Raw genomic sequence first — 13,197 nt, 5'->3', positions numbered from 1 at the left:
AAAAAGGGGAGAACTCCCTGAAAAAGCGGAGAACTCCCCTAAAAATGGGAGAACCCCCCCCAAAAAAAAAGAGGAGAACTTCCTGAAAAAGGGGAGAACCCCCCCCAAAACCTTGGGACTATTTAACGATAGCAATAGTTTAGTGAATGTCCGAGCACTCCTGTGCATCCTCTCATGCATTAACGGCCAGTAAAGTGGACTTAGCCCCTCCCCCACCCCGGCCGGGACCCCCCCCCCTTCACCCCCCCCTCCCCCCAACCCCTCCCCCACCCACACAGACACTTTAAGGGGAGGGGGACCCCCCCACTCCCCCCTCAAAAATCCCCTTTGGACCCCTCCCCACCCAGCTCCAGGGACCAAAATGGGGAGGGGGCTGAGTGGGGATGGGGAGGGGGTGGTCCCGGCACTCCCCCCCCCCCCCCCCCGCCCCCCTCCCCTTTTATTTCCTTTCCTCCACTTCTCAGGAAGAGCCCGGCCCCCCCGCCGATCGAGGGGAGGGGGTGGGGGGGTCCTGGCCGCCCCCTCGCCCCCCCCCCCCCCCAAATGAGACCCCTCAGGGATGCTACTGCAGGCCCCACCCCCCCCCCCCCAGGGGGATTTGGGGGTCCCCAAACCCCCCCCCGACCCTCCCCCACCATGGACTTGAATCCTCAGGCGGGTGTGGCCCCCCCCCTCCCCCCCAGGGGGGGTTCAATGGGTGGGGAGGGGTCTTAAATTTGGGGTAGGGGGGGTCTCAACATGGTCACACCTGATATTTAAGGGTGGTCAGGACCCCCCCTTTTCACCCCATTTCCCCCCCCCCCCCCCGGCCAGGATATTACGGGTACTCGCTCTGGGGGTTCAGCGGCCAGAGGGGCTTTTTTTGGGGTGGGGGGGTCCCCATATGTGTGTGTGTCCCCCCCAACCCCACCCAGCCCCACAGAGCACTGAAAACAACTCACCTACCTGGGCAGGGGGGGTCCGGCCGCGCCCCCAGCCCCCCCAAAACCCCAAATCCCCCCCCCCCCCCACCTCGTCTCAAAGTAGCCTTTTTTCTATCAGATAAAAACCTCAGAAAGTTTTTATTTTATTTTATTTTTTTGCTTTGGAAACTTAAGAGGTGATTTGAAGTCTATTTGAACTGACTTTATATTACGCATAAATATTTATATTTTATCTAAATAACTGCGCTGTAAACGAACTTTTTTTGTGGTTTTAAGTCACGTTTTTTCGGATCCGTCAGGTTTTTTTGTTTTTCGATTTTTTTTTTGGGGTTGTTTATTTGGGGGTTTTTTTTCCTTTTTTTTTTTTTTTTGGTTTTTTTTTGGGTTGGTTTTTTGTTGTTTGTTTTTTCTTTTCTGTCGTGGGAAACTTTCTCGGGAGTCTCCGTATCGTTCTCGTGTTCGTTCAGTTCAAAGTTGCCCCCTCCCATTCCCATTTTTCCCCCCCAAGTTTGACGCCCACCCCCAAACCCCCCCCCCTTTCCCGGCTGGCCCCACCCCCTTGGGGGTGAAATTGGGTTTGGGGTGGGGGGGGGTCACTCTTTACCCCCCCCTGCCCCCTCCCCACAGTTTTCTATAACCAGCCGTGTTGTTTTAGTGACTTTTTTGATAATTGTACAGGTTTTTTGTGAATTTAAATTTCTTTCTTTCTATATTTTTAGGACCAAGCTCGTTTTTTGATAAGGTTTAGAGGAGGGGAGGGGGCGGGGGGGGGGGGAGGCGGCTCTCTCCCCCCCCCCCCCACGCCCTCCTCGCTGTTGCCTGTTGATGTCCCCCCCCCTCTCCCCACCCCCTCCCGTGACCCCCTCCCCAAAAAAAGTTGTAGGACCCCCCCCCCCCCCTTCTTCCACCCGCGTGTTGCGTTGGAAAATAAAAAACTCACGTTTGATAAACACTCCATGATCCAGCATTTTGTTTTTTGGGGGGGGGTGGTTTGGGACCCCTGGATTTGGTTTTTTTCTGACAACAAAAACTCATTTTTTTTCCTTTTCTTGCCGTTTTTTATTTAAAAAAAAAAAAAAACAACAAAAAAAACCAACCTCGAAGGGGGGTTTGGGGGGGGGGTGTTTAAGGGAGGGGGGATCTCGGGGGGTGGGGGGGGGGTGTTTTGTGTATTTTTTTTTTTTTTGGGGGGGGTCGCGGGGGGCGAGCGCGGAAGCAAGGAGGAAGAAAAATACAAAACTAGAAACCTCTGGAGATCTTTTTTTTTTTTCTTTTTTAAAAAAAAGCAACTTAAAAACCTGTACAAAATGCGCTACGTATAAATTAAAGGGGGTGGGGGGGGGGTGCCGAAAAAAAGGAGAAAGGGGGGGGGGGTCTCGAATTTTCCTTGAGTTTCCCCCCCCCCCATCCCCACCCACCCATCCCAGGACTGATGGGACCCCCCCCCCCCAAAAATTCTCAGCCCCCCCCCCTCCAAACCAGCAGCGGGGCAGGGGCTCAGCATGGGGGGGCCCGGGGGGGGGGTCCAGGAGGATTTGGGGGGGTTGGGGGGGGTTGGGGGGGGGGGTCTCCCTCTTTGGTTCCTTCCTTGGGGGGGTCACAGCCCCCCGACCAAAGTGGGGGGGGCTGGGTTGTAGCAGCAAAGGGGGGGGGGGGAGGTGGGTGATGGCTGAAACCGGGGGGGGAGGGGGCGTCACCCCTTGGGGGGGGGGGGTAAAGGGGTGAACCCCCCCCCCTCGACACCCCCAAAATGGGGCTGGGCGCCCCCCCGAGCTGTGGGGTGAGGTAGATGTGTGGTGGGTGAGGGGGGGGTCTGGGGACCCCTCCTGTATTTTGGGGGGGGGGGGGGGGGGGGGCTGGAAGAACCGGGAGGCCCCTGGGGAGAGATTGGGGGGGGGCACAGAGCTGGAAGCAATTTGGGCAGGGGGTGGGGGATATTGAGGGGGGGGGGATGGACGGACAGACCCCTGGTGAGGGGGGGGGGGTGCGAAGCCTTTTTGGGGGGGGCTGGGGTTGCTCATTTTCCCCCCCCCCCAATCTTTGGTTGCAAGAGCCCCCCCCGCGGGACCCCCTGATTGTCGCTGGGTGGGGGGGGGGGGGGACAGCGAGGATTGGTGGGGGGGGCTGGGATGCCCCTGGGGACGGGGGGGGGCGCGGGGGGGGCTCTAAAGTGCCTGATTGACCCTCGGGGCGCCCATCAAAGCTGGGGGGGGGCGGATTTGGGGATTTTTGGGGGCTTTTGGGGGGGTTATTGCACTTGACCGACCCCCCCGGGGCAGGAATGGCTGGGGGGGGGTGGGGGAGCACCCCCGGCCCTGCGGGGGGGCTGTGCCCGGAGATTGGGGTGGGTGAGGGGGGGGGGCGTTGGAGGGTTCTCCATGTGCCCCCCCCCTCCATCCCCAGACCCCGAGCCGGGGGCACGGGGGGGCAGCAGAAGGCACGGGGGGCACCGGGGCCGGCGGGGCCGCGGGCCCTGGAAGCACGAAGGGGGCGGGGGGGGGCGGCCGGGATCCCCGGTGCCCCCCCCGGGGCGGCGCGCGGCAGCGGCAGCGGCTTTTGCCTTTTTTTTTTTCTTTTCTTTTCTTTTTTTGCCTTTTTTTTCTTTTTTTTTTTCCTTATTTTCACCTTTTTTTTCTTTTTCTTTTTTTGCCTTTTTTTCCCTTTTTTTTTTTTTGGCCTTTTTTCCTTTTTTTTTTCTTTTTTTTCCTTTTTTTATCTTTTTTTTTTTTTTTTTTGCGTGTACGGGTTTTTTGTTAAGGTTTTTTGTTTTTTTTTTTTTGCCTTTTTTTTTTTTTTTAGTTTTTTTAGAAAACGCGGGAGGAAGAAAAAAGCCCTCCGAGGGGGGAGGAAGAGGAGGGGGGAGGAAGAGGGACCCCCCCCCCTTCACCCCACCCCAACCCGGGACCCCCGCCCGGAGCTCGGAGCTTTCCCGGGGTATTTTGGGGGGCGGGGGTCCCATCCCGGGGGATTTTGGGGAGGGGGGGGTCCCTCGGGCCGGGCCCCCCCCGCCGCTACTTGGGGTAGGGGTAGGGGAAGGCGCCGGGCTCGGATGGAGACTCAATGGGGGCGTGGGTGGGGGCGGCTCCGCCGTCCTGCGGGGAGGGAGGGGTTAATGCACCCCAAAACCCTGAACCCCAAATCCTGAATCCCCAAATCCTGAACCCTCAAATGCTGCCCCCCCAAATCCTGCACCCCCAAACGCTGCACCCCAAAATCCTGCACCCCCAAACCCTGCAATCCCAAACCCTGCACTCCAAATCCTGCACCCCCAAATTCTGCACCTACAAACCCTGCACCCCAAATCCTGAATCCTCAAATCCTGAACCCACAAAGCCTGCACCCACAAAGCCAGCACCCCAAAGTCCTGAACTCCCAAATCCTGCACTCCAAACCCTGCTCCCCGAAATTCTGCACCCCCAAATTCTGAACCTCCAAATCCTGAACCCCCAAACCCTGCAGCTCCAAATCGTGACCTACAAATCCTTCACCCCCATATTCTGCTCCCCCAAAACCCCTCCCGGACCCCAAAACGCTGCACCCCCAAATTTTGCACTCCCAAATCCTGAACCCCAAACCCTGAACCCACAAACCCTGCACCCCAAACCCCTCCCGGACCCCCCTCACTCACCTCCAGCGGGAGGACGGGGGGCACCGGCGGGTACGGGGGGATGAAGGCTCCGGGGACGGCGGCGGCAGCGGGGACGTACTGGGGACAGGGACACCGGGGGGGGGTCAGGGGGGTCGGGGAGGGGTCCTCGGGGGTCTGGGGGGGGGGTCTTGGGGTGGGGGAGGGGGGGTCTTACCGTGCCAGCGCTGCCCAGAGAGAGGTGACCGAGCTGCTGGGCCAGGGGCGCCACCACGGAGGGCTGGAGGGGGACGGCGTGGTCAACGGCGGGGGCCAGCACCGCGCCCTGTGGGACAGACATGGGGACATGGGGACAGATATGGGGACATGGGGACAGATATGGGGACACGGGGACACGGGGACACGGCAGGGGCCAGCACTGCGCCCTGTGGGACAGACATGGGGACAGATATGGGGACATGGGGACAGATATGGGGACATGGGGACACAGGAACAGACATGGGGACATGGGGACACAGCAGGGGCCAGCACTGCACCCTGTGGGACATGGGGACAGATATGGGGACAGACATGGGGACATGGGGACACAGGGACAGACATGGGGACATGGCGGGGGCCAGCACTGCACCCTGTGGGACACGGGGACAGACATGGGGACACGGGGACAGACATGGGGACAGACATGGGGACATGGGGACAGACATGGGAACAGACATGGGGACATGGTGGGGGCCAGCACCGCGCCGTGCAGGGCAGTGTCAGCGAGGGGACACAGGGGGGACATAGGGACACTGGGGACATGAGGACATGGGGACACAGGAGGCCATGGAGGGACACAGGGACATGGGGACACTGGGGGGACATGGGGACTTTGCACCCATGGGGAGGGGACACAGGACAGGGCCCGGGGACCCCCAAAGCGACACCAAAATGGGCAGGGCCTGACAAAGGTGGGTGTGGCTTTATGGCAAAGTGGGAGTGGCCTGACTGCACGGGGTGGAGCAAAGGTGGGTGGAGCAAAGGTGGGTGGGGCAGGGGTGGGTGGGGCCAATCCAAGAGGGGGTTCCCACCAGCCCTACACCCCTCAGGGTGTGGCACTGGGGGTGGCACTGGGTGTGACATGGGGTGTGGCACTGGGTGTGGCACGGGGCGTGGCATGGGTGTGGCACTGGGCGTGGCAAGGGGCGTGGCTCACCGTGGGCTGCACGAGGTAGGACTGGTGCATCCAGGCGGGGCCGTGGACCTGTGGGTGACACCAGGTGGCAGCGGGCGGGGTCTCCCCTTGGCCAGGTGGGGACCCCCCCCTCCCGCAAGCCCCGCCAGGCCCCCGTACCTGGTATGAGGAGACCGGGGAGGGCAGGTAGGGGGCCAGGGCGGCGGGGGGCAGCATCCGGCCGGGGGCCAGCCCGTAGGGCGCGGGGTAGAACCTGCGGGGCGGGGGGTCAGGGCTGGGGGGGCCGCGGCCGGCAGCCCCCGCCCCGACGGGCACGGGGGGGCCCGGGGGCACCCACCCGTTCTGCAGCGCCGTGGCGGGGTCGTAGGCCAAGGTCACGGTGCCCTGTGGGGGCAAAAGGGGTCATAAATGTTCATTTAGGTGTTTATGGCGTTTGGTTGTTTATATAATTATTAATCTATGTATTTATATTTATATTATTTATAGGTAAATATTTATGTTTCTTCAGATTTGTTTCAGTATATGTTATATATACTGAATTATTTATATATAAATATATATACACATTTAATTTTTATAATAAATATTTATTTTTGTTTATAAATATATTTATTTATATTTACATGAATATATTATACAAAGCTAATTAATATATTATTACAAAATACTTATATTTGTTCATATTTGCAAACGGATATTTCTATTTCTTTATATATTCATTATTTATATATTTATTTCCTAATGTATATTTCTATTTCTTTATTTTCTCATTATTTATATATTTGTTTGCAAATGTATATTTCTATTTCTTTATATCCTCATTATTTATATATTTATTTGCATAAATAATGAATAAATATACATTTACATAAATATAAATAGAAAACAATATATTGTGGGGGGAAAGGGTCATAAATAAATATTTCGTTATAGTTATATACATTTATTTTTATTCATAAATATATGTCTTTTGTTTATATGAATTGATTATTCTATAAATTTATATTCTATAAATTTAATTAATACATTAATACACAATATATATTTATTTATATTTATTAATAAATGTATTTTTATATTTATTTTAAAATATATCTATTCTTTACGTATATATTACGTTTATTTGCATAAGTAATAAATATATATTTATGTAAATATAAATACATAAATTTAAATAGAATATATATGAGAATATATTAGAACAGAAAATATATTAGAAAATAAAATTAGAAATATACTAGAAAATAAAAATACTTGAATTTTTATATTTTAATGTAATATATATAACATATACCTTGTGTATGGTATTATATATATAAAATATATAAATTAGTATATATTATATATATATTTTATATATATATAATATGTTTCACATATTACATATGTTATATATATTATATACAGTGGCTTTGTCAGCTCTCTCAGCAATAACACAAATTACAAAGTACTTTTTTAAAAATTCATTCTAAACACTTAATTTTTTAACAAAACTTATAACAAATTATAAATTTTTTTTTTAAACCCCCCAACCCCCTGTGCCCCCCTCACCGTGTCGCCGTCCCGGGCCCAGGCTCTGCCGTTGGACACGAACTTGCCCTGGCTCTGCCTCTTCTTCTGCCCCCCATCAGCAAATTTACAGAGGAGGGGGTCTGGGGGGGCTGGGGGGGGGGGTGTCAGTGCTGCCAGCCAGCCCCAGCACCCCCAAAATCCCCTCCCTGACCCCCCAAATACCCCAAATCCCCTCCCTGACCCCCCCAGCACCCCCAAAATCCCCAAATCCCCCTCCCAGCACCCTCAAAATCCCTAAAATCCCCAAAATTCCCTCCCTGACCCCCCCCCCAGCACCCCCAAAATCTCCAAATCCCTTCCTGGGCCCCCCCCAGCCCCCCCAAATTCCCCTCCCGGGCCCCCCCCGGCCCACCTGGCACCCCCGGGGGGGTTTTGATGAATTTCCCGTTGAAGTGGGTGATGACGGCCTCGCACTTCTCCGTGGATTCCATCCTGGGGGGAGCGGGGCTGGGCCGGGGGGCCAGGGGGGGCCCCCCAGTTCTGTGTGCCCCCCCAATATCCCGTGCAGCCCCCCCAGTTCTGTGTGTGCCCCCCCAATACCCCGTGCAGCCCCCCCAGTTCTGTGTGTGACCCCCCCAGTTCTGTGTGTGCCCCCTCAGCTCTGTGTGCTCCCCCAAATCTCTGTGCTCCTCCCAGCTCCTTGCAGCCCCCCCAAATCTGTGCCCCCCCAGTTCTGTGTGACCCCCCAGCTCTATGTGTGCCCCCCCTCCTGTGTGCCCCCCCAGTTCTGTGTGCTCCCCCCCAACCCTCTGTGCCCCCCCAGCCCCATGTAGCCCCCCCAGATCCCTGTCCCACCAGCCCTCCCCATGCTCCTGATCCCCCCCAGCCCCACACACCCCCAATCCCCTGCAGTCCCCCCAGCTCTTGAAGCCCCCCCAAATCCCTGCAGCCCCCCGAGCTCTGGAAGCCCCCCCAATCCCTGCCCCCCCCCAGCCCTCCCCATCCTCCCGAGCCCCCCCAGATCTGTGTAGCCCCCCCAAATCCCTGTCCCACCAGCCCCATGGGCCCCCCAGCCCTCCCCAGCCTCCTGAGCCCCCCCATCCCCTACAGCCCCCCCCAAATCCCTGTCCCCCCAGCCTTCCCCATCATCCTGAGCCCCCCCATCCCCTACAGCCCCCCAGATCTGTGCAGCCCCCCCAGATCCCTGTCCCCTCAGCCCCATGGGCCCCCCCAGCCCTCCCCATCCTCCTGACCTGACCCCCCCCAGCCCCACACACCCCCAATCCCCTGCAGCCCCTCCAAATCCCTGCAGCCCCCCCAGCTGTGTGCAGCCCCCCAAGTTCCTCACCTCCCCATCATCCTCACCCCCCCCCAGCCCCATACACCCCCAAACCTCCTGCAGCCCCCCAGCTCTGGAAGCTCCCTCAATCCCTGCCCCCCCCCCCAGCCCTCCCCTCCTCCTGAGCGCCCCCAGATCTGTGCAGCCCCCCCAAAATCCCTGTCCCCTCAGCCCTATAGGCCCCCCAGCCCTCCCCATCCTCCCGAGCCCCCCCAGATCTGTGTAGCCCCCCCAAATCCCTGTCCCCTCAGCCCCATGGGCCCCCCAGCCCTCCCCATCCTCCCGAGCCCCCCCAGATCTGTGCAGCCCCCCCAGATCCCTGTCCCCCCACCCCTCCCCATCATCTGACCCCCCCATCCCCTACAGCCCCCCAGATCTGTGCAGCCCCCCCAGATCCCTCTCCCCCCAGCCCTCCCCATGATCTTCAGCCCCCCCAGCCCCACACCCCCCACTCCCCGCAGCCCCCCCAGCTGTGTGCAGCCCCCCCAGCAGCACCAACCCTCCCTCCCGGTGGTCGCCCCGTCCCGTCCCCCCTCCCGCCCCGTACCGTGCGAATCCCACGCCCCTGCTGGCGCCGTGGGGGTCGCGCAGGATGCGGGTGGAGACCACCTGCCCGAAGGGCTTCAGCAGCGCCTCCAGCTCCTGCTCGTCCACGCCCAGCGGCAGGTTCGAGATGTACAGGTTGGTGGGGTCCTGCTCCTGTTGCTGTGGGGAGGGGTCAGCCCAGGGGAGGGGGCTCCTGGAGGGGTCCCGGGGGGTTTCTGGGGGTCGGTGGGGAGGTGGGGGGGTTTGGTACCTTGGCCATCTGTGCCTGCACCCCGCTGGCCTTCAGGGCTGTCACGGCTTTTTGGGCGGCCGTGGGGCTGTCAAAGTCCACGAAACCATAACCTGGGCAGGGGGGAGGAGAGGTCAGAGAGACCCCCCCCCAAAAAAAAAAACAAACCCCCCCACCCTAACCCCACTGTCCCCCCAAACCTTTGCACTTGTTGGTTGTTTTATCCAGGATGGCTTTGGTGGAGACGATCTTCCCATAGCTGGGTTTGGGGGGCAAAAAGGGGGTGTCAGGATTCAGGGGGACCCCCAGCGCCCCCCACCCTTCCCGAGGGGTTCTGGGGAGGAGGAGGGGGTGGGGGGACACAGCGGGACCCCCGCCCCACTCACGGCTGGCAGAGCTTGACCAGGTCCTGGTCGGTGGTGCCGGGGTGCAGCCCCCGGATGTAGAGGTTGGTCTTGCTGAGCTGGTCCGGGGCCCCCCCGGCTGGGCTGGGGCTGGGGGGGCCCAGGGGCTGGGCCGGGGGCACATAGGGCTGCTGGAGGGGGGGGGTAGGGGGGTCAGCTCTGCTGCAGCCCCCCCAAAACCCAAAATCCTCCCCCCCTCAATGAGGGACTGCCTGAGACACCCCAAGAGGGGTTCAGCCCATCCTGGGGGGCTCACCCTGGACCCCAGGGTCTCCCCCCTGGAGAGAAGGAGCCCTGGACCCCATAATTTCCCCCTGACGCCATTATGTCCCCCTGGACCCCATTATCTCCCCCTGGACCCCATTATCTCACCCCTGCACCCCATTATCTCACCCTGGACCCCATCATTTCCCCCCGACTCCATCATTTCTCCCCGACCCCAAAATCTCATCCCTGGAGAGAAGGACCCCCGGACCCCATAATTTCCCCTCAACCCCATTATCTCCCCCCGACCCCATTATCTCACCATGAACCTAATTATCTCCTCCCTGACCTCATTATCTCACCCCTGCACCCCATTATCTTACCCTGGACCCCAAAATTTCCCCCCAACCCCATTATCTCCCCCTGGACCCATTATCTCCCCCCTGGACCCCATAACTTCTCCCCAGCCCCATTATCTCCCCCCTGGATCCCATCATTTCCTCTCAACCCCAAAATCTCCGCCCTGGAGAGAAGGACCCCTGGATTCCTCCTCTGAACCCCATAAATTCCCCCCAACCCCATTATCTCCCCCCTGCACCCCATTATCTCCCCCCGACCCCATCATTTCCCCCCAACCCCATCATTTCCCCCGACCCCTTTACCTCCTCCCCGCACCCCATTAGCTCCCCCAGGACCCCCAAACCCAAACCCCTCCTTCCCCCTCCCTCAAGGGTCCCCATCCCCCTCTCTCCCATCCCCCAACTCAGGGGGTCCCCACCTTCCCCTCCCCCCCTCTCCCAACCCCCTGTCCCGGTGTCCCCCGACCCCCCCTCAAATTCCACCCCCGACCCCCCCAAATCCCGCCCCGGTGTCCCCCGGTATGCGGGGAGGGAGGCGGCAATGGGGGTGACCCCCGCCTTCCATCACGGGATGCGGAGGGAAACTGAGGCACGAATCGGGGGGGGGGGGATAGCGGCGCACCCCCGGGAAAACCGGAGCTCACCGGGGGGGGGCGGGGGGGTGTCCCCGCTCCGTTCATGGTGTTGAGGGGGGGGTGACTCGGTGGGGGTGTCCCCCCCTTTCCCAGCACCCCCCCCCCATTCCCCGCCCCCCCCGCCCCCCCCCTCCTCCCGGGCCTGTCCCGCCGGGACGGCCCCGGATCCGCCCCCACGGATCCCCCCCCCGCCCCACACCGGACCGGACCGGGCCCACCGGGTCCCGCCGCCCTCCCGGTACCTTCTTGCCGCCCTTGTTGTAGGCGAAGGCGGGGAGCCCCGAGCGCGGCGGCACCGAGAGCAGCATTTTCCCGAGCGCGAGGGGCCGGGACCGGGCGTGACGTCACACCGGGAGCCAGCCTGGAATCCGGGCGGGCCCCGCCGCGCCGGGTCCTAGCGCCGCTCCCCGCCCGGTGCTGCCCGGGTTCCTCCGGTGGTCCCCGGCACACCCCGGTGCTGCCCGTGCTCCTTCGGTGTCACACCCCAGTCCTGCCCGTCCTCCCCCGGTGGTCCCTGTCACCCCCGGTCCTACCCGTTACCCCCCGGTGTCACCCCCGGTGCCGCCCGTCACCCCCCGGTGCCTCCCGTCCTCTCCCGGTGTCACTCCCCGGTGCCACCCGTGACCCCCCGGTCCTGCCCGTTCTCCTCCGGTGGTCCCCGTCACCCCCCAGTGCTGCCCCTCGCCGCCCCCCGGTGTCACCTCCGGTGCCGCCCGTCCCCCCCTCAGTGACCCCCGTCAGCCCCGCGACAGCCACGAACCCCCCCCCCCCCCCCCAAATGAGACCCCCCCCTCCCCCCAAGACCGCCCGGGACACGGGGGGGACACCCAGGGAACACCGGGAGGACACCGGGGGACATGGCAGGGGGGATCCCGCACCCCTCCCCTCCCGCAGCGGCCTCAACCGGGAAAGGGGGGGGTCCCTCTCACGAACCCCCGGAGGGGCTGCACCCCCCCGAGCCCCCCCCCGCGCCGGGGGGACCTCACGGACCCCCCCACCCCGGTACGGTGCGGTCCCTTTAAGTGAAGCCCCGCCCACCGCCGCCATTACCCCCTTGGCCCCGCCTCCCCGCCTTCACCGTGGGCGCGGCCATTTTGGAGGCACTGGTCACGTGGTTGGTCACCACACCCCGCCCGCCGCCATATTGGCGCCTTTCCTCCGTCACGTGACGGAGCCAGGCCACGCCCATTTCTGAGGCGGCGATGGGGGCCGCCATCTTGGAGTGGGGAAAGGCGGAATTTGGGGGGCACCTGAGGGGTCTGGGGAGCACCTGAGGGGTCTGTGAGGGCGTCTTGAGGGTCTGGGGGACGAGATTGGGGTTTCTGGCGGGCTCTGTATGTCTGCAGGGCAGGATTGAGGGGTGCAGGGGGTTGTGTAGAGTAGGATGGGAGGATTCCGGGGGCACCGGGGGGTCTCTGGGGCATCCTGGGGGCATCTGAAGGTATCTGAGTGTTTGTAGAGGATCCTGAGGGGGGTCTTTGTGGCAGGTTGTGGCATTTTGGGGTCTATAGGGTAGGATTGGGGGTGCTGGGGGCTCCTGAGGGGGTCTATGGGCAGGATTGGGGGGGTCATAGGACACCTGGAGGGGCATCTTGGGGGCACCTGAGCTGCAGAACAGGCCTGGGAGTACTGGGGGGGGCTTGTGGGGCAGCTGGAGAGTCTGTAGGGCAGGGTTGGGGGGGTCACAGGACACCTGGGGGGTCTACAAGACAAGATGGGTAGGTCTTGGGGACACCTCTGGTGGTCCCCAGAAGGTCTGTGAGATGACACAGAACCCCAGGGGCACAATGGGGGGCGCAGGGTCCTGGGGACCCCCTCCATCCCCTTGTCCTGCTCGGTGTCCCCCCAGATGTCCCCTCTCTGTGTCCCCCCCGTGACTGGCCACATGTGCCACCACATTGTGTCACCACAGCATCCCCAAATTGTCCCCACAGGGTGTTCCCCACATGTCCCCCAGCTGTTCCCCCCACATCTCCCCTCCCCACTGTACCCCCTCATATCCCCCTGTGTGTCCCCCACATATCCCCCCATATTTCCCCAAAACCCCCCACATCCCCAGGGCTATCCCACCAGTATCCCCCACATATTCCCCTCCTATAAACCCCCCCAGGGCTGTCCCCCTGCATGACCCCCCCATATTCCCCCTAAACCCCCCCTCCAGGGCTGTCCCCCCAGTGTCCCCCACATATCCCCCCGTATTCCCCCCACATATCCCCCCGTATTCCGCCCTACATCCCCCCCAGGGCTGTCCCCCGGGTGTCCCCCCCCTTAAAACCCACACCCCTC

General features: G+C 60.3%; 1 protein-coding gene across 2 annotated transcripts; it reads right to left on the bottom strand.

The window, feature by feature from the left end:
- Nucleotides 1-3,713: 3,713 nt before the first annotated feature.
- Nucleotides 3,714-11,249, bottom strand: RBMS2 (RNA binding motif single stranded interacting protein 2). 2 transcript variants are annotated; one of them, XM_066567629.1, is made up of 13 exons: nt 11,154-11,249; nt 9,696-9,844; nt 9,510-9,568; nt 9,331-9,422; nt 9,082-9,239; nt 7,608-7,687; nt 7,235-7,344; nt 6,021-6,067; nt 5,843-5,936; nt 5,705-5,752; nt 4,727-4,834; nt 4,552-4,629; nt 3,714-4,015 (listed from the first exon to the last, which is right to left on the bottom strand). In XM_066567629.1, exons 1-13 carry the CDS (start codon nt 11,217-11,219, stop codon nt 3,935-3,937), a joined length of 1,170 nt encoding a protein of 389 aa, XP_066423726.1. In that variant the 5' UTR covers nt 11,220-11,249; the 3' UTR covers nt 3,714-3,934. The 2 variants fall into 2 exon arrangements, with proteins under 2 accessions (XP_066423726.1, XP_066423727.1); XM_066567630.1 differs by having other exon boundaries at nt 9,696-9,841; nt 11,154-11,233.
- Between the last annotated feature and the right edge of the window lie 1,948 nt (nt 11,250-13,197).

Source organism: Molothrus aeneus, chromosome 30 (genome assembly GCF_037042795.1).
Source record: "Molothrus aeneus isolate 106 chromosome 30, BPBGC_Maene_1.0, whole genome shotgun sequence".
Classification (NCBI taxonomy): Eukaryota; Metazoa; Chordata; class Aves; order Passeriformes; family Icteridae; genus Molothrus; species Molothrus aeneus.
Note: the sequence above shows the minus strand (reverse complement) of the source record. Positions and strands in the feature narration are given on the sequence as shown.

Coding starts and splice junctions, on each gene's coding strand:
- RBMS2 (XM_066567629.1), bottom strand. CDS start 11,219: ATGCTGCTCTCGGTGCCGCCGCGCTCGGGGCTCCCCGCCTTCGCCTAC. Junction 9,423..9,509: donor AACAACCAACAAGTGCAAAG/GTTTGGGGGGAC, acceptor CCCCCTGCCCAG/GTTATGGTTTCGTGGACTTT. Junction 7,345..7,607: donor AACCCCCCCGGGGGTGCCAG/GTGGGCCGGGGG, acceptor CCCCCCCCCCAG/CCCCCCCAGACCCCCTCCTC.